Raw genomic sequence first — 20708 nt, 5'->3', positions numbered from 1 at the left:
ATACCAATCATGAAGCTAACCAAATAGAAATAAAGGAATTAACTGATGAACAAATAGAAAAACTTTCTGAGGCTCAGTTCAGAGCTATAGTCATAAGGCAGCTTACAGAACTAACGAAAGATCTTGACCATGACGGGGAAGGAATGAAGGCTAGCCCTGCTGAAATGAACAAAAACACATACGAGACAAGTGGTGAGGGAAAGAAAACCAGGGATCAAATCAACAAATTGGAACATAGGGAAGGAACAAACAGTCAACCAGTGCAGAAAGAGGAAACGAGAAGTGAGGAAGATGAGGAGAGGCTCAGAAACCTCTGGGACAGCTATAAGCGAACAAACATTCGAATTATAGAATTGCCAGAAGGTGAAGAAGAAGAACTAGAAATTGAAAAATTATGTGAAAAAATAATGAAGCAGAACTTCCCGAACTTGGAGAAGGAAATAGACTTACTGGTCCAGGAAGCACAGAGAGTTCCAGAAAAACTGGACCCAGGGAGAACCACTCCAAGACACATTATAATCAAAATGTCAAAAATTAAAGATAAAGAGAGAATCTTAAAAGCAGCAAGAGAGAAGAAAAGAATTATGTACAAAGGGGTCCCAATTAGACTATCAGCTGATTTCTCAAAAGGAGAGCCTGCAGGCAAGAAGGGACTGGCAAGAAATATCCAAAGTAATGAAAAGCAAAAACCTACAACCACGATTATTCTATCCAGCGAAGCTGTCATTCAGAATAGAAGGGCAGAGAAAGTGCTTCCAGGACAAAGTAAAACTGAAGGAGTTCATCAGATCCAAACCACTGTTATATGAGATGTTAAAGGAACTTGTTTAGCAGAAAGAGGATCAAAACTATGAACATTAAAATGAAAACTGCATCATAACAACCAACAACAGAAGCTAGGGAACTGAAACAAAGGCAAACTAAGTAGACAACGAGAGTGGGAAAAGAATTATAGGTATGGGGAACATTTTGGGGGGAGGTCAGTGGGGTGGGGGAAAGGGAGGGAGATGGTACAGGAATTAAGAAGCATAGTAGGAGGGAGTGGAGTAGACAGGAAGATGTTGAGAAGAACTATATGCACAACCAATGGGCATGGACTAAGAGGGGACAACTGGAGTCGGGGGGTCACTGGATAGAGGGGAGCAGAGGGAAAAGAAATTGGGACAACTGTAACAGCATAATCAATAAAACATATTTTAAAAAAATGATACAAAGCATAGAAAATTATTAATGGCCAGTATCTGGGAGAAGATGGAACTAAGAGAGGGAAGATCAATACCTAGGACCAGTTTTGTCCTGACATCATTTGAATTTGAAGGCTGCAATATTTAAAGGAAATTTTACATCCTGTAAATTCATGTATTGCAAAAGAAGAAAGGCCCGAAAGTAATAAGTTAAGCATTTAGTTCAAGAAGTCAGAAAAAGAAAAGTAAAACAAATAGTAGAAAAAAAGAACTTAAAATTGACACAAGAAGAAATAGAAAACTTGAATATTCCCATAACGATTTTGAAAACTTGAGTTCATGATTAGAAACCTTACCACAAAGAAACTCAATCCCAGATGACTTCACCAGCTAGTTCTGCTGAACACTTAAGGAAGAAACAACTCCAATCTTAAATCAGCTGTCCCAAAGAGTAGAGAATGAGGTTACACTCTCCAGTTCATTTGAAGAGGCTGTCATAGTCTTCTTACCAAATCCTAATAAAGACCATGCATGACAAAACTTTCAGACCAATCTTATATAAATGCAAATATCCTAAACAGAATACTAACAGACTGAATTCAGTATTACATTAAAAGAATCTAACATTCTCAAGTTGGTTTTATTCTAGGAGTACAAGTTAGTTTAGCAATAAAAAATACCAGTCAGTATAATTTGCCACAGTAACAGATTAAGAGGAGAACAGCCATCTCCGGAGATTTAGAATGTTCTTCAGTCAATTTAAGTTGTGTTTACTGAGAGTTTCCATCACAAGACAAATAATTTTGATATAATATAAAAAGGAAAAATTGTCAAGGATACAAAAATAACACAGCTAGACTAATCTCAACTAAGTAAAATCAAAACCAAAAAAATAGAAGAGAAATTGCAAGGAAAATGCCAAAATATTAATAGTGGTTGTCTCTGGTCAGCAAGATTCTGGGTAATTCATTTTCCATCCTCTTTATACTTTACTTTTATTTTTCAGAATTTCTAAAATGAGCATGCATGACTCTCTAAGAAGAAAAAGTGAATGAGCAATAAGGGCAGTACGTTCACATAGATACAGACTACATAATGAGAGCACCTCTTAGTTTCGTGGTCCTTGCAATGACGCTTGAATCACACTCAGGGAAGAATTATAACAATACAGCCCATTGTAGCTTGCTTATCTGATTTTTTTACCTGATATAAATAGGTAATCCCTCCCTCCCTGTCATTTTCTTTCATTCTTTAAGGAATTTAAACATACTGGGGGCACTAATTCACAAAATAGGAACTCTGTAGTGGATTCTGTTTCAGAATGTTGATTCCTTGTTATATAAATAAGAAAAATTTGTTATTTATTAGCATCTCAGTAAATGTTTTGGATATGTAACATTTACTCATGTAAAAGAATTTTTCAGATAACAAAGTGTGTCTGTAGTGAAAACTTAGCCTCTCTTCTCCCTCCTAATTCCACTCCCAGAGGCAACAGGTTGTTCCCAGTTTCATCAGTATCTTTCTAGGGATCATCAATACATATGCAAATATATTCTGTATATGTATGTGAATATACCCACACAGATACACACACATTCACAGTCAGCCCTCTGGATCCATAGGTTTAGTTAGTATCTGTGGATTTAATCAACTGTGAATTGAAATACTCAGGAAAAAAAAAGTTACATTGCCTGCAAGCCAAGTATCGCTGGTTCGATTCCCAGTCAAGGCACATGACTAGGTTGCACGTCAGGTCCCCAGTTGGGGGCACGAGTGAAAGGCAACCACACAGTGATGTTTCTCCTCTCCCTCTCTTTCTCCTTTCCCCCTCTCTCTACAAATAAATAAACAAACAAATAAATTATTTTTTTTATGTTACATTATTACTGACATTTGCTAAGTAGTTAGGTCTACAGTGGTTGCATCCAAAACAATATAGTATAACAAATAGATACATAGCATTTACATTGTATTAGTTACTATAAGTAACCTGGAGATGACTTAAAGTATATGAGAAAGATGTTTGAAGGTTATATGCAAATACTATGCCATTTTATGTAAGGGACTTGGACATCCACGAGTTTTGGTACCTACTGTGGGTCCTGGGGCCAATCCCATGCAGATACCAAGAGACAACAGAGGACCATTTATTTACACACCCATTTGTATTCTCTCCGTTTTAAAAAAAAAAAATGACAGCCAACTATCATCAGTGTTCTGCATTTTTCTTTTATCATTCTGACAAATATTGTAGAGATCATTTCACATTAATCCACATATTATTTCACATAAAGTTTTACCTCTTTCTTTTTTAACTGTTGCACAGTATTTCACAGTATACTGTGACTCCAAATTAGTGTTTCTGTTTGTTTCTTTGTTTTTAAGATGAGGTCAAACTTTCTCATATTAAGAAAGAGAAGCTGTGAGAATTGATGGATAAAGCTTTGAAATCTGGGCTGTTGTTCTTACTGTACTTCTAAGCATGAGCATAGTCTTAAGTAAGTTGTATAACATCTGTGAGCCTCACCATTCCCATCTTAAAGAATTTGCAAGAACTTCCAGTTCTTATACTCTGAGTCAAAATCATCATGTTACTTACAATAGACTTTACCAGTATTTACAAAGGATATGAGGCAGTCAGTGGTTTCAAATCAATAGAATACTATAACTATTTTTTGCAAAATATAAGTAAATTATAAAAAGTTTATTCTTTCTATAGAAAGGGTATTTTTTAACTTTTTAAAATTTTAAGTAGAAATTCCGATCAAGAACCAAGTATGTTCTTAAGTAGCTACCTATGAAAAAGTTAGATTGAGATTTTAAAAATACTTCAGAAAGAGAATTTTTTAACTTCTTTTGGTATATTTGATCAGAACAGGTTTACTATCCTTAAAGCCAATTTATTTATTTATCTATTTATTTATTTATTCATTTATTGATTTTAGAGAAAGAAGGGGGCGGAGAAAGACCAACAGATGGGCATCAATTTGTTGTTCTACTACGTATTTATGTACTCATTGGTTGATTCCTGTATGTGACGTGACCAGGGATTGAACCTGCAACCTGGTGTATAGGGACAATGCTTTAACCAACTGAGCTACTTAGCCAGGGCCTTAAATCCATTTTAGAAGTGAAAAATTATGAGCATCTATTATGCAGTGTTTAAGAAAATATGCTATCAAGCCATACTGCCTTGGTTCCCATTCTGCTCCTGACACTTGGACAATTTAGCTTCTCTTGGGTAGTTTATTTGCCCTCATAAGGTTGATGAGAGGAGGATTCAATGAGTTTTCATAATCATAAAGTTCTTAGAAAGGTACCTGGCACATAATAAACACTCAATAAATGATAACTGTAATTAACAAATAATGAAAGAGCAGCATTCTGTGACTGACAGAGCAGCTGGGTCGCAAGGATACAGGTCTGGAGTCATAGAGCTATCAAGACCCTCAAGGAGGTGTGTGAGCGGGGGAGGAAGAAAGAGTGGGGGGTGGGACCAGTCTGTAAGTCTTCATCACAGGACCAGAGAACTGAGAAGCAGGGTGCGCCCCAGCAAATAAATGTGTTCTGATGTTCTCGAAGAGATGTGTGCCTTGTCGGTAAGGCCGTTTGATTGAGAAGACTGCCATAAGGGTGGGTATAGTCCTTCTGTTTTTCTTCTGAGAAGGGATGGGGCCTAACTTTACATCAACGACATCAAAAGCTGTATTTTTTTAAATTATTTATTCAGGCCTTCTATTGTAAGGCATTGTGCTGGTCATTTTGAAAATGTGCTCTCTTGTAATTTTCACAACCACCCTTTAAGATACTATTTTATCCATAGAAAGAGATTGTGACTTGCCCAAAGTTAGCTCGCCAGTAAATGACAGAAATAGAATTCTAAGTTAGTGGTCTGATTCCAAAGGCTACCCTGAGATTGTTGATAAAACAACCTAAATTTTCAGTCCTAAAGATAGTTGTGACAATTGTCTTTATACTCTATGAGAGAAGAAGCTTGCAGATGAAGCTGATTTGACAAGAGTTTCTGCCTAGGGACTGAGAGTTAACATTTGTGCTTGGATCCTGGCCTAAATAAGAAAATGACAAGCCAAAGTCCTTGAGCTTTCCAGTTTGGATTCTTGTCTGATAATCTACTACATCCTTCAGCCAGCTGCCTGCTACAAGCTGGAATCGGACCAGAAGGAAGCATGAGTACATTATGGAGAGGATGTAATGTCAGAAGACTGCCGTTCGTGTCCAAGCATCGTGTAAATCCTGGCACCAAACTGAGCCTCAATTTCCTCTTCTGCCAAATGTTGCCAGTGACCTTTTCTCTCACCCACTGATCATAGGTGGGTAACCCATTCAGGTCCTTAGAAGAAAGGTGAAGCATGAACCAACTTATTCTTTCCACGGCTTTAAGAGAGAAACAGGAATTTCCCATCATTGGGGCTAAAATAGGCCCGAGATTACAGTGGCTTTATGGAATACCAACCAAATGTCAGCCACGGTATCGTTCCTGTTTTATCACTCAGTAGCCTGTCCTTACAGTAGGTCAGCATAGTGCTTAAAAGCCCAGTCTTTAGAATCAGGCAGACCTAGGGTGAACCACTGCAGCCTCTGACATTGAGCAAGTCATGTCACCTCTCTGAGCCGTGGCTTCCAGTGTCAACGGAGGTGGTTGAATCTATTTCACAAGATTTTTTTGAGGTTTAAGTGAGGTACAAATGCTCTCCTTATAACAGCCTTTAAGGCCAGTGTGGTCATCATTTGTATTTTATAGAAGAAACTTGAGACTTAGAGGGGTGATTTACTCATCATCACATGACTAAAAACTAGGGGCCTGGAAAACCATGTCTTGTGTCCATTATGAAGTCTAGTGAAACAACTGAATCTCATTATTTTATTTCCCAAATAGAAGTTGCTATTGTAAAAGGCTTGAGTTCTTTAAACATCAGTTGAACCTCCTTTCCTCTTCAGGGAGAGCTTCTGTAGTTTCAGTATATTATTGAGATTCTCAGTTTCCTTAATTTAACCTATATGGAGAAAGGGCCTCAGCTTGAGGTGGGCAGTCACCTAGATAAGTGGACTGTGGCAGGGGAGAGTCTCTCTGGGTCACAGTCTGTGAGAGTCCTCTCACCTCCTTTAGTTTTTCCTTGAAGCCCCAGGAGAGGAGGCCTTTCCTAGAAGCCTCTCCAGATCATCTGGCTGCCATTCCCCGGACTCAGGTGGAGTCCCTCTCCTTCCCCTCTCTGCCCTCTGATCCCACTGGATGGATCTTTCCACTCCCACAATGAACTGTCTTCACTCTCCCCTCTCCACCACCACCGCCCCCAGGGCAGGAACCACATCCAAGTTCCCTCTGCATCCCAGTGTCTGTGGCCAGGTGCGCTTCATCCTCCTGGATAGTATGAGCCTCCTGAGTCCCTACCATGACCAGGCTTCTCACTAGGGCTCCAAGGGTTGGGTGAGCATCTTCATCTCTAGGGGCTTCTTCATGGTGGTACTTGGGCTTCACCACCACCACCAGCACTACTAAGTAAAAAGGGTGGTGTGGAAGAAAAGCATCCTTAGACAGTGAATGACCGCTTTATCCTGGCGTGTTTCCAGCTCCCCTTCGTGATGCTTATTCACAATGAGCAGATCCCTCCTCTACGCTCTGCTCCGTGCCAGCCCTGGAGACTCCCTGGTGGTTCCATTTGGCTTCTGGAGGCTGTGCCCTCTTCAGTTATAAATTACTAATCTCTCCAATTTCTATCATGTAACTTAAATACCAGGGCTTTAAAACCTCTTTTATTATACCACAACAGCAGTCTTCAAATGCAAAAGAAAATGTGGTTGTGCAAATAATCTCTACATAGAAATGGAAATGACTTGGGGTGATCTGGGATTATTTTAGGTTGAGTTTCTGCTGAAAGCCGGCTACCTCGAGAGTCTGGCTTTGGTGAAAGAAAAGTATTCACTGTAAGGAACTTCCTATATGGTTAAGAGTTTTTTCAAGTAGTTATTGGATAATAGCACCCTGCTTTCCACATGCTAACAGAATTTAAAAGAAACAGAAGTTTTATTCTCTCTGTAAGAATACCTGTGTGTCTCTGCCTCCTGCCATCTGGTCATTGTGGAGTGGTTAGGGGTGTGTTGTGGGAAGAAAGGCAAGGTGTTTGGGGCCACTGTGTGACCTTGGGAAAGTCCTTCTCTGTGAGCTTCATTTCCCCTTCTGTAAAACATGATGGTAATTCCTACCCTGTAGGGTTATAATGCAGACTAAGTGAGACTGTGTACATTAAAAGCACATAGGTAAATGCAACGCACCATGCAGGTATTGGTCATTCCTAGTGTCTGTCTATGTGCCTGAGACACAAGACGAGCACCTGTGCCCAGAGACACCACAGCCAGTCTGCACATGTGTGTGCTGGCCTTTTCCCTCCCTGTCATTCCCATTTTCCCTCTAGCCTCTTAGACTTCCCTCAGGCCCCTTTGGGCAGTGGCCAGCGCCAAGGGTAGGTGATACCTGGGCAAAAACCAGTGCTGAGTAGGTACTAGAACAGCAGTTCTCAACCTGTGGGTCGCGACTCCTTTGGGGGTTGAACAACCCTTTCACAGGGGTCGCCTAAGACCATCGGAAAACACATATATAATTACATACTGTTTTTGTGATTCATCACTATGCTTTAATTATGTTCAATTTGTAACAATGAAAATACATCCTGCATATCAGATATTTACATTACAATTCATTACAGTAGCAAAATTACAGTTATGAAGTAGCAACGAAAATAATTTTATGGTTGGGGGTCACCACAACATGAGGTACTGTATTAAAGGGTTGCGGCATTAGGAAGGCTGAGACCCACTGTCCTAGAAGCAAACTTGTGCCCGTCCACACCTGCTACTTTGGTAATGAGTGTCTGAACCGTGCTATGTGGGCTGAGAAAGTCCACATGAATTGCATTTTTCACTCTCCTCCTTTCCTGAAGTTTGCCCCCTTTTCATTTCATCATTAGGTAGTAATTAGTATTCAAGGGAAATTGATCTTAATATATTAAAATTGGTTAAGTGCATTTAGACCTGTACCACAGCCAATGTCTTATTGGAAAATGTAATTGGGGACTCTGTGTATGTAATTAATTGAATTACAATTAAGAACTTTCATTAAGCGATGCACTGGTACTTTAGAGCAGTAAGGAAACATGTTTGACGAGCCACAAACCCCGGATGGGCTTTAAGTGAGGGCGCAGGGATTTGTACCCTGCTGGTCGGCTCCTGGCCCCGGATTCCGCCCTGCAGCCCCTGACTAATGGTTTGGTAATGCATCAGGTGACACTTCTGCGGTGACTCTCCTGATCGATGTGGGGTGCTTCCAGCCTGGGTGCCCTCGTTCTGACTCCGGAGTCAGGGGAGAGATGCCTCAGTGTTGGTCAGATGTTACAGCTCTTAGATGTTTTGTTTTTGTAAACAAATATTATAATTTGACATGTAAATTATCAGAAATGCCCTGGCTCCTTAGAGGACCTCATTACTTTTCTTGCATTTTGAACAGTAGCAAAGACATATTGGAGGAAGAGAAAGTGCTGGGGATTCTGTCATCAATCTCACTTCCAAGCAAATCTGTAATGAATCAGTGGTTCAGACCCTTGAATAGCCATCTTTCATCCTCTAAAGGTGGTTGTCTTCACTCTGGGCACGTATTTGTTCATTCATCCCCCAAATGCTAACATTGCCCTCTCCCAGGCCAGCCACAGTGCTGGGGCGGTGGAGAGGAGCCCTCATATCATGGAGCCCACAGTTGTGAAAAGTGCTACGAAGCCTATACAGGAGTGTACAGCAGGGGCTGGAGCTGGCAAGAGTAGAAAGAGAAAACTTCCTTGAGGAAGAATAAAAAGGAGTTAGTCAGATGATGAGTCAGGGAAGAACATTCCAGGCCAAGGCACTGCTAGTGTGAGGCCTTAGGAAGGAGCGTGGCACATCCGGGATGAACGGATGGAGTGAAATGAGCAAGGGAGTGAGTGCTGAGAGAAGAGGCTGAGGGGAGGGATGGGCCGGGCCTAGGAGGCAGAGCCTAAAGGCCCCCCTTCCGTGATCTGCTCTTTTTAGAAATTCTGCAAACCTGAAACCATTTCTTTCTGATCACCTCATAAACCAAGATTACTCTGCTTTATTGAGGGCCTGAAGTCTCCCTGCGGAAAAGCTCTAACTCCGAATGTTTAATCAATTAGGCCCTGGCAGCAGGGATCTCTACCCTGGTTGCAGCGCAGCGGCTTCAGCGAAGGCAGTATCCTACTGTGTGGTCCTGATGGCTTTGAGGAGATTACCGCAGAGGGCACGCGTGGGTGTGCGCGTATGTGTTAAAGTGTGTCACCTATTGATTGTTTTTTAGAGACCAGCAGAAATGACTAGTAGACAAAGGAAAGTGTTTAATAGAAGAGAAGTTTGGGGCTTATGAGGCTTTGGGGACTTAAAAGGCCTTTGGAAGAAAAGAAGTGATGGATGTAGAATCTAAGGGAGAGTTTTTCTCCACAGCTCCCTTACGCATCATGCTTTGAGTCTTACAGAAGGAGAGGGTGTTAGGTTTCCTCCCTGATTTTTTGTTCTGGCAGGGCCAGGCGTGATGCTTTCCCCTTAGATATTTGTATGGCCCGTGAATTTGTACATTGCCAGCCCTCCTGAGGAACATGCTTACCCAAAGGTTATGTGGTAGTTAAGGGCACATTTTTGGAATTAGACTGACTTGGACTCAGTTCCTAGCTCCAGCTTATGCTAGTCATGTGGCTATACTGGCAGGATGACGTTCTCTGTACCAGCAGGAGCCTCATTTTCCTCACCTGTAAAAAGAGGGTAATATCCAACTTAAAAAGACTTGAGAAAATTAAATGAGCTGATGTATTTAAAGGGCTAAGCATAGTGTCTGGCAGATAGTAAACTCTCAGGAACTGTTAACTCTATTGTAGTTGTTATTGAGACAGGATCCCAGTCTGGAGAGGTGCCTGTGGAAAACCAGAAATGGCGTGTGAGGTTCACAGTGAGTGCAAGGGATGGCGTAGAAACTCAGGTAGTGCTGTGCCTGACCTCATGCCGCCGGCAGCATTTATTGAACATCTGTGCTCTGCAGGATGGAACGTTCCTGCCTTCAAAGGAACTCACTGTCCAGAAGGGGAGTGCCGATGCCTGTCACATCACAGACTTAGGATGAAGCCTTCAGGGCCACAGGGTTTCAGCAGAGGGGTCAGGGAATATTCTAGACTAGACCTTGGCGGGTATAAATACTAAAGAGTGGGAAGGCCCTTCTGGTATGACCTGAGCAAAGTCCAGTTTAGCCGAAGCAGGGATTGTTCTGTGTGAGGAGTAGCAGTAAGGCTTCGTGACAGAGCAGGCAGAAGATATTTTGCTCTTCGTTTGGTCGGTTATTTGCACAGCGGGATTTGACTCTGTGCCAGGCCCTGAGATGGACCCTGCCTCTCCCTCTGAGGAGCCGAACCCTAGTGTTTCCTTTCCCGCTCCCCTCTGTCACACACACTGCTCCAGCGAGCAGCAAATGTCTGCTGTCCCCTCTGTACCTGCTCCCTCTGTGCGGTTTGTGCTTTGCCCACACCATCCCCGGTGCTCCGTCTGTCCCCTCCCCATCGTCTGGGAGCCCTGCCTTCCTCCCGTGTTCCTGAAGCACAGGAATAGGCAACAGCGTCGTCATGCTATAGGGAACATAAAGGTGACAATGTAAGCGTGGCCGTCGATCTTCTGGTTGAGTTCTAGAGTTGGCATCAGCCTTTTTAGAGAAGGAAGATTGAAGTTGCTTTAACTTATTACTAGGTTAGAGCTTTTAGACTTAGTCTAAGACTCATTGAACCAACCATAAAATGAAGTTTAAAGTCCCATGTAGTTTGTAGCTCTAAACACAAAGCATGTGCCAGTAGCATACAGCAAGTTCATCCGGGCTTCGAGTTAACAATTAGTGCCCATTTGGCCAAAAGAGAGTCATGTGTGTGCCTGTAAGTATCCCTTAGTTCCATTGCAAACATTTTTCTAACTGTAAAACAATACTAGTTAAAATTAGCCTTGATCACCTGACAGAAAGTTGTTACTCTCCCAATGTGTGTAGAAGCTTTCTGTCTATGTTTGTTGTCAGGTATGTAACACAAACACGCAGCTGTAACTGCACTTTCATGACTCATCATGATTGTCCACGTGACACCCGGGGACAATGAAAACATGGCATAGGATAGGAAAGGCAGCCGTTCTCAACTTTTTGGTCTTAGATCTGCTTTGCACTCAAGAATTATTAAGGAAACCCAAAGAGCATTTGTTTATTGAGTTATATCTACTCATTAGGAATAAAAACAGAAAATTTTAAATATTTATGAATTCATTAAAAAAGCAATAATTTATTACGTTAACATAAATTTTTATGAAAAATAACTGCTTTAAAACTTTAATGAGAAGAGTGGGACTGTTTTATTTTGTTTTCTTTCCCTGAAGAGCATTTATTTTTGTTCCATCAGGAAGGTAAATTATTGGCTAATCATCTGAACCAGTGGGCACTGTTTTATAGTTTTGCAAATTTCTGTAATGTCTTGCTTTATGGAAGGCACCTGGATTTGCATATCTATTTCTGCATTCAGTCTCTTACAATACGTTGTTTCAGTTGAAGTATATGAAGAAAATTTCTCCTAACACAGATACATTGTTGGAAAAGGGAGAAGTATTTCAATAGCCTTTTACAGTAATAGTGGATATTAATTTTCATTACTATACCAAAGCTTGAATGATAGTTTCTTAAAGGTTAGTTACAATGTGGACTCAAAACCATATCAATGAATTTATTATAACTTTGTGCACTTGTAAGGCGATAGGCATGAAAAGGGCAAATAATGTCTTACTGTTATGATGATGAAAATAGTATTGAGATTATGAACCCCTGAAGGTTTCTTGGGGACCTTCCTCCCAGTGGGGCCTGGGCTACATTCCAGAACCACTGGCGTGGAGTTTACAGTTACTCCGTCTCTCTCCTCGCGCTGCCTGTAGCAGCAGGGTTAGATGGGAAGGGAAGCAGGACAGCAGAAGGAACATGGTGGACTCCAGAGTCCAGGAGATCTGTCCCAACTCTGCCTGTGCCCGACAGTGGCATTTGGGATGAGGTTTTGACCCAGTCTTGACCCGTGGTGTCAGAGTTAGCATTTGAATCTACATCTCTGAACTCTGTGTTCAGTTCTTTCCAATGTCATTAAGCCCCAAGGCCACTTCTCAGCCCCTGGCTCTCTCAGCACCTCGTCTTTCTTTTCCTTTCTTTGCTGCAAGCCCCAGACTCCACCTGCCCCTCCTTCACCTCATCTCTGCTTCCCTTTGCCCTGCTCCTGCCCTGACCTGGTTTTGCCATTAAGATTGGTGCCGTTGCCTGTTTCTTCCCCTTGGATTTTCTGCTCACCCCTCACACCATTCCGCATTGTGAGGGTGCTCTCTGTCATTCCTCCAGAGCCTTTTGTCAGTCCCTTTGAGACCTGGCGTTCAAGTCACTTTTAGGCCCCACCCCAGGATTCGATCTATCACAATACGTCGCTGAGTTATTGCAGCTGGAGCATTTTGACACAATACATTATGGTAATCCATGGCACATAGAGACATTAACACTCCCGACTTTGACAAAATACATTGTGAAGTCTTTGAAGGCACCATTATAATTTATCTTGTCATTCACCAGGAGACCCAGTTCAGCATTAATGTAGATGAACACAGTGTGGCTTTTGTTTCATTTAATTGCTTGTGACCTTTTTAATTGCTAATTTAACAAAATACCGAAGGGTAATATTTCAATTAAATTAACAGGTTGGGGAGTATTTTTGTTAATATATTTATTTTTAAGACATTGTGGTTCTCTCTACTTTTTAATTTGAGTAAATAAAAATGTCTTCTTGAACAGAGCTGGGTTTTTTAATGTGAAGTTGATAAGTACAGTAATAATTCTAAAATACATATAATGTAGCGTCTACTATATTTCACGTGTGGTTGGGTTTGCTCCTTTCTAGAAGGATGTAAACAATGAAGGTGCCTATGCAAAATCATAGAACTTTTCTGGCCCAAAAACATGTGTTTGGTGTAATGATCTGCTTCAGATGTTTGTCTTTAGATTAAGAGTCTGTTGCCTGCTCCATGTATTTGGCACTTCTCTCTGCCTTGTACTCTTTTCTGTACGTTCCATAACAAGTCTGTAAGCTCCTGAAGATCAGGAACCCTGCCTTTCCCTCACGTGTCCCTCCGCAGTCTGGCAAACAGCTGGCCTGGGGAGAGTAGGTGCAGGTTGCATGACATGCCCCCACCAACGAGCGGTACTCTTGAAGCCGTTTTGAGAAATGGCTCTGGGACTCCAAGAGCAGAAGTTGTTCCCATTCAGCAGGTAACGTGAGCGGCATGTATTGGAGACATGTGCAGGGCTGTTTCTTCCTTCTCTGCTCCCCCAGGTGCTGTTGCCCTTCTAATCATAAAAGCAAACATGCCCCTTGTCAGCTGGGGCAAGGCTCAGAACTCACCCAAGTATCAGGGGACCTAAGTCATCAAATGGGATATGAATTTACACTGTCAGAGAGTAGAAGGTCAATGCAAGAAGCATTAGTATGTTGAGCCGGCTCCAGCTATATAAGTCTTGAACAAAATTAATAGAAGAAAATTGACAAGCCTTGCTGGTTATTCCATAGCTTTAAGACCTCTACTAAAATCCTATCATCTCGTCTGCCCATTATTAACATTTCAGCAAAATATAAAGTTTTCATTAATCTCCCACAGCAAATTTAGGAGTGAAAACTGGCACTTGTTTGAGCTTTTAGGACTACATTAGCTGGTGTATTAAACAAAATATGTCATTCTTCAGTAGCTTCTGTAAGAAACTAAATCAATTTCCAACCATATTTATGCACCACTTTATCTAAAAGCATCTGAATTATCATTTACAGCTAAGATGCTTTATTAGCAGCTGGCATTGAAATTGCTCAGTAAAAAATTATATGTCACGTTATAGTAATTTTTAAATTGGTTTTAATCCAATATCATAAAATGTAAAACTCTTAAGTGTGGGTATCTTTTTTAGTAATTGGCATTTTAACATAATAAGCTGTTACCTCTTTCCAAATCAAATACTTGCAATATTTAGAAAATACTAATTAGTAAAGAAAATAGAAATTCTTGAGCCAAGTTGTATCTAATATTGGCATTTTCTCAGAAAAGATGGCTTTAAGTGATTCTTAAAACATGAAAGGATTTTAGTATTTCATCTAAATTCTGCACTGAGTGTGTGTGTGTGTGTGTGTGTGTGTGTGTATTTCTGAAATAGAAATAAATATGACTTGGCAGTTCTGTTTCAGTAAAATAAATATTGGAGAAAGTGAATGATTATTCTAAACTAAATTCTCACCAGCCTCTCGGTTTGATTGGGGGCATTACCTAGGAGTCGGTGGTGAGCATGTTGAGGGCATCACAGGTGTTCCTAAGACATGAACCAGGTTACCCAGTGGCCCTGCAGGCGTCAAGTGCAGCTCTGCTAATCCATAGCAATCACTCAACAGTTCTAGTGCCACGCTGAGTGTGATCCTCTATGGCAGTAGAATAAAAATAATCATGACTGCTATTAAGTGTATTGTGTGTTAGATTTTTAAAACACATTTGACATTCTGTGGATGGCAAAAACTGGGGTTCAGAGAGCCAGTCACTTGCCCAAGATCGCACAGCAAGTTAGAGGCATAGCTAGGAATTGAGCCCAGGTCTGCCTGGCTCCAGGGTCTGGTATAAACCAGCTGCTCTGGAATTCAGCAGAACGTGGAGTTTGAGCTAGCCTGGGTGGGGTTTGGACAGGTGCAGCAAAAGGACCAAAAGGGTGTTCTAAGCCAAGGGTTCCACATAAGCAAAGGCCCAGAAGCAGAAAAACCTGGGTCTGTGTGCAGTCTGAGGAGTTTGGGAGTAGCCGAGAGAAGTTATGTGTGAGAAGTGACAAATACAATTGAAAATGAATGTTTCCGCCAGTTTATGGACAGTCTTGACCGCTTGGCTGAAAAAAGTGTGCACCATTCAGCAAGCCATGGGAAGCCAGGGACGATTTTGAGTCCCAGTCTTCTCACTTGTCGCCGCTGTCACGTATCAGGGTACTTAGCATGCATGGAGCTCTCACTAAACATTTGATAAGTGAATAAATGGTCAAAGCTTTAGAAAGATAAACCGGAAAGGCCTGGGGTGGCTGGATTGCAGAGGCAGCCTGGTGGCCAGAAGGCCAATGAGGAGACTGCCCCAGGCGTCTGAGTGTGAGCTGGCTCGTGCCTGCACCAGCGGAGGATGCGTGGAGGACAGGGATTCTTCAAGAAGCATTGATTACTTCTATGATCAGGAAAGTTAATATTAGAAAAAGAAACAAGAAATGTGACCACTCATGCTTTTGTGCTTTTTGACTTAACTCCTGTGGAGACAGACAGCTTCGGACGAGCAGGAGTTTTGCTGTCCCTCTGTGTCCCTACTGCCCAGCCAGGGGCCTGCCACAGAATAGGCAGTGTTTGTAGAATTAATTGTTGAATGATTAATATGTTACCATTCTCTGTTTACTGGAATGGCATTATTAAGTCATCGCTCAACCTTTTCTTCTCCAAATTAAATAGCCCCATATTATTTTAATTTATCCCAAAGCATTTTCAGCAGACACCATTTGCCAAGCCTCATGTATCTTTATGTGTTAAACTGCTTTTTCCTCCCCAGGTTCAAGGGCAGACGGAGTTTTTGAGGAGGATTCGCAAATTGACATAGCTACAGTACAGGATATGCTTAGCAGCCACCATTACAAGTCGTTCAAAGTCAGCATGATCCACAGACTGCGATTCACAACCGACGTACAGCTAGGTAAGTGCATGAACAGATGATAAACAGAGCCCTTTCCATCAGTGGTCAATGTAGAAATAGGGAAAGAAACAACATACAACTTTTATGTGACCTGAAAAACTAACAGTAATTTGTTTTCAGAGACAGTGTTTAAACAATGAAATTTAAAGTACCTCTGTTTTATGAAACAGAAGATTAGAAGTAGAACTAACTTGAGCCTCTTTTCAAACTGGTTGTCCTCTGCGAAGCCCCGTAATTGTCTTCATTCTGTAATTCTCTTACATGCTGTCCTTAGAACTGCTCTTTGCATCGCCATGCGCCTTTTCATGCTCAGTGGAGTCAGGGCCTGTTCATTTGTGCATTTACTCAGGAAGCTTTTTAATGATCTCAGAAGTTGTATTTGGATTCTCACCAGACAATTTGAAACTAACTTTCAGCTAATATTTGGGGTTAATTTGTTCCAACTAAATGCTAAATTTCTGTTTTGACTTAAACCTAACAGGAGAAGAAAAAGCATCATAGTAGTCCACATAATACTAATACATTATTGTTGTCATGGCTGTCATTCATAGGTGTCCGCTGTGTATTCGGCACTGTGCTGAGTGCTTTCCGTGCACTGCTTAACTACCTAGAAAATAGTGTTTTCACTTTCCCTATCTAATCTAACAGAGGAGGGAAATGAGGTTCAGAGAGGTGAAGGCCAGTGCTCACGCTCAACAGCAGATAGGTGGTAGTGACAGGAGCGGAGCCCTGATGGGAGGAGGGGGAGCAGGGATGGATGCTTGGCTTGCTCAGTCAGGGAGCTGAACTGTACCCCGGCTCTGCCGCTGACCTCTGCCACCCTGCCCCCTCCCGGGCCTTGTTTGCTTCATGCATAAAGGGAGAAGGCTTGGATTCTAACTCTAAGGCTCACGACTTTTGTTTCTCAAAAATGGTTTGTGTGTGTCTCATCATAAAATCTTTTTTTGATGTCAGCATTAGTCTGGGGTAATTTGTAATAAAGCCTGAAAAATATCTTACTGATTTCTTCCCAAGTTGACTGACAGGAGCTTGAAATATGCTGACAGTACAACTTAGTAATTAAGAGAGGAGCATCAGAATCACAGCTGATTTAAATTGTGGCTCTATCAGTAACCAGCCATGTTAGGCAAGTGTCTTCATCTCGCTGAGCCTCAGTTCCATTCTGCTTAAATGGGAAAGTCCGTAGTACCAACTTCTTCGGGTTGCTATGGGAATAAGTCAGATGGCCCATGTTAAGCACTTAACACACAGCCTGGCAGTTGGTAAAGCCTCTGTAAATGAGAGCCGTTAGTGGAGAGGCAAAATAGAGGAGCTCTTAGAGGACAGACTCAGGGCTTGGAAGCCTGGGCTCAAACCCTGACTCATTTATTATCTGTATCATCACAGGCAAATGATTCACAGTCTCAGTTTCCTGAGAAGGTAAAATGAAGGTAATAGTCGTTATCCCACAGATAGGGCAATTATGGGGATGAAATGTCATAACACATGCAGAATACTTGGAAAGGCTCCTGGCACATAGCAAGTGCTTCGTGAACATTAGCTGCTAAGACGATGGCGATTCTAGCCCTGGCCAGGTGGCTCAGTTGGTTGGAGCATGGTCCCAATGCACTAGGGTTGTGGGTTCAATCCCTGGTCAGGGCACATGCAAGAATAAACCAGTGGATGTATGGGTGGACGGAATGGCCAATCGATGTTTCTCTCTCTCTAAGGTCGATAAAATTTTTAAAATTAAAGAAAAAAAAAAGGTGATGGTGAATTAGCACCCAGTAACTTTGAATGAAAACACAGAACCCACCTTTCTTTCCCTGCTCTAGACTGTTTCTTCCTTCTCAGAAAAAAAAGATCTAAATCTTTAAAGTCGGTTAAAAAAGTTGCTCAAAAAGAAACCAGATCCAAAAAGGGGGGTAAAAGTACATACTGTATGATTCCATTTATATAACATTCAAAAAGATACAAAAATAATCTGTGTAGAAGTAATGATGGTGGTTATCCTGGGGAGCTTGGACTAGAGGGGGAGCTTCTGGGAAACTGGTAAAGTACTGTCCCATATCTGGGTGCTGATTACATGAGTATGTAGACTTTGTGAAAAAGTCCAGTCGTGTACACTCTTATCATATGTACTTTCTGTTGGTGTATTTTCAGTGAAAACTTTACTAAAATAAGAATGCTACTCAGACATCCAGTTTGTGCCTGAATGCAGTACCTTCTGGTAACAAAGGGTCTGTTTTTTCTGAATGGGTCTAGTTTAAGCTCAATAAATAGCCGTGGCGCAGCCAAGATAAAGGTCCAGGGTACAAGGCAGGGATTTTCCCAGGTGAGCACAATCAGCAAATCCACTCATCCCCAAGGTGAAAAGCGATGCCTTCAAAAGTTAACCAACATCCTGGGCTTCTTCCTCCCTCTTTTTCCGAAGGCAAAAAGCCAAACTTGAATTCATCAGATTCTGATCTATATATTTATTTAAAGGAAAAGGTCCACAGAAGGACCCGTGAGATTTGAACCCCAGCATGACCACTTACCTGCAGTGTCACCTTGGACAAGTCCCTTCCCTGGTCAGTCTTAGTGTTCGTTATTTACAATATGCAAATTATATTTACCTTTCAAAATTGTATGACGGTGGCCCATAGAAGCTGTATTCTCAGTGGTAGTTTATCTTAGTGTTGTTGTTATTGTCACTATTACTTAGTTTGCCTATTGCTTTCACTCCTAGTCAACCATCTTGAAAGTCTTTAACTAGATCACTCAGATTACATAGTGGCTTTATTGTAGCCACAGTGGGGACCTCTCAGGTAGAAATGGATGATGACGATGATTCAATTGTCTCTCCATAGAACAAGGGTTCTCAGCAATGAATTGACTAGAGGCCAGGTCCCATTCACCTCTGGAGGTTTCCAGTGGTATAACTAGCGCCCTCTGGTGGAAAGTCACGGCTTTGATGAGCTTCTAAAACATCAGAATGTTTCTGTTATGAATTTAAAGTTCAACCTTTAGCATTATAAGCAGAAACTTCATTAATTAGTCCAAAGGAATTTTTTGACAATCAGATAAACTGTGCCCGTGAATACTGTACCATGCAGTGAGTAAATACATTCATTTCCTATTCCCATGTATGTGAGTTCAGGTATGTAGCTTAAGACCCTCTCTCACTCCTTGCAAAGCAGATGATAGCCCCCTTTCGTTCTAACAACAACAGAAGCCTACACACAGCAATCCAGTAACGCTTCCGTTCTGAAATGGAACCTACCGCAGAGTGCATGGCAGCAATCAGCACATCCTTTATGAGCATTCAAGGGAGCGGCTAGATCCTGAGATCAGTAAATAATTTATTTTATTTCACCTGACTAGCCAGGTGCTTCAGATCTTTCCTGACACTGATGGATGGCCTCCTCCACTTGTCCATCCTGTGTCAGTCAGAGCAGAGGTTTCACTTGCCCCCTGTGGCAAGTTCTTCTAAGTGGTAAGTGTCAGCGTACGGCATTTACCCCGCGGCCCTGCTGAGTCCACAGAAAACTGCCCAGCGCCTCAGCGTCCGTGGTATGTAAGAGCGCACAGCACAGCACCGGAATTCCCAAGCTCCACAGCGCCAGCACAGCCGCTTGTCTTCTGACGAGTGGTCATGGCCAGTCGTCGTCGGCAGCCGTCCGTCTGGAGAGACGATGGCGTAGCTTCCTGAGAGTCTATCTGCACCGCCGAGAATGGCTGTGCAGTCCGATTCGGGAGTGACAATCCCTGCCGCACTTGGTACAGGTGAAGGCAGATGGCTGTTGTTGCTGCTGCTGACGCTGCTTCCGCCTCGATCTTTTCTGGACCGCCTCCTCGTTGCGCGCAGCCTCCGCGCGTGACGTACCTTGCCTGACCGCGAGCCTCCAGGCTAGGCGGTCATCTGCTTGAACTTCCCATGTGTTGAGATTGATGGAGCATTGTGTCATGTCCTTTTTGCAGATGTCTTTGAACCGCAGTTTTGGGCGCCCTGTCATCCTCTTGCCTTCTGCTAGCTCGCCGTAGAGGAGGTCTTTGGGGATACGGCCTGCATCCATTCTTTTGACATGGCCAAGCCACCTGAGGCGTCTCTCGCTAAGAACTGCATGCAAACTGCTCATATTGGCTCGCTTCAGCACCTCGGTGTTGGGGACCTTATCCTGCCAGGCGACATGCAGGACGCGTCGCAGGCACCTCATGTGGAAGCTGTTGAGTTTCCTTTCGTGCCTTGCGTAGGTGGTCCACGTCTCGCTGCCATAGAGGAGAGTGCTGAGTACGCAGGCTTGGTAGATGCGCAGTCTGGTTTTCTCAGTGAGGCTGGAATTGTTCCACGCTCGCCGGTTCAGTCTGGCCATAACTGTGGCTGCCCTGGCGATTCTCCGGTTGACCTCCAAGTCGACTGACAGAGAGCTCGAGATGGTGGACCCGAGGTAAGTGAAGTCGTTGACAACCTCCAGGGTGTATCCGTCGATGGTGATGCATGGGGGAGTCCCCGTGCCTTGAGCCATAACATTCGTCTTCGTCAGGCTGATGGCTAGTCCGAACTCCTTGCATGCATGGGAAAGGCAAGTGACTAGCTGCTGGAGTCCCTCTTCGGAGTGTGATGTCAAAGCTGCGTCGTCGGCGAAGAGCATCTCACGGATGAGCACCTCTTTGACTTTGGTCTTGGCTCGTAGACGGGCCAGGTTGTAGAGCTTGCCATTGGAT

General features: G+C 42.6%; 1 protein-coding gene across 4 annotated transcripts in view; it reads left to right on the top strand.

Annotated features, from left to right (window-relative positions):
* Window positions 1-20708, top strand: part of MAPKAP1 (MAPK associated protein 1) — a 231243-nt gene that overhangs the window by 169246 nt on the left and 41289 nt on the right. For all 4 annotated transcript variants that reach the window (XM_090274729.1, XM_090274727.1, XM_090274730.1 and 1 more), the window contains one exon: window positions 15882-16022. In XM_090274729.1, the coding sequence (XP_090130855.1) occupies window positions 15882-16022 (141 nt within the window). The remainder of the gene's footprint in view (window positions 1-15881; window positions 16023-20708) is intronic.

Source organism: Furipterus horrens, unplaced genomic scaffold, assembly GCF_987537825.1.
Source record: "Furipterus horrens unplaced genomic scaffold, mFurHor1.1.pri manual_scaffold_4, whole genome shotgun sequence".
Lineage (NCBI taxonomy): Eukaryota > Metazoa > Chordata > Mammalia > Chiroptera > Furipteridae > Furipterus > Furipterus horrens.
The sequence above is the reverse complement of the archived record's forward strand: the minus strand, read 5'-3'. Positions and strand labels throughout refer to the sequence as shown.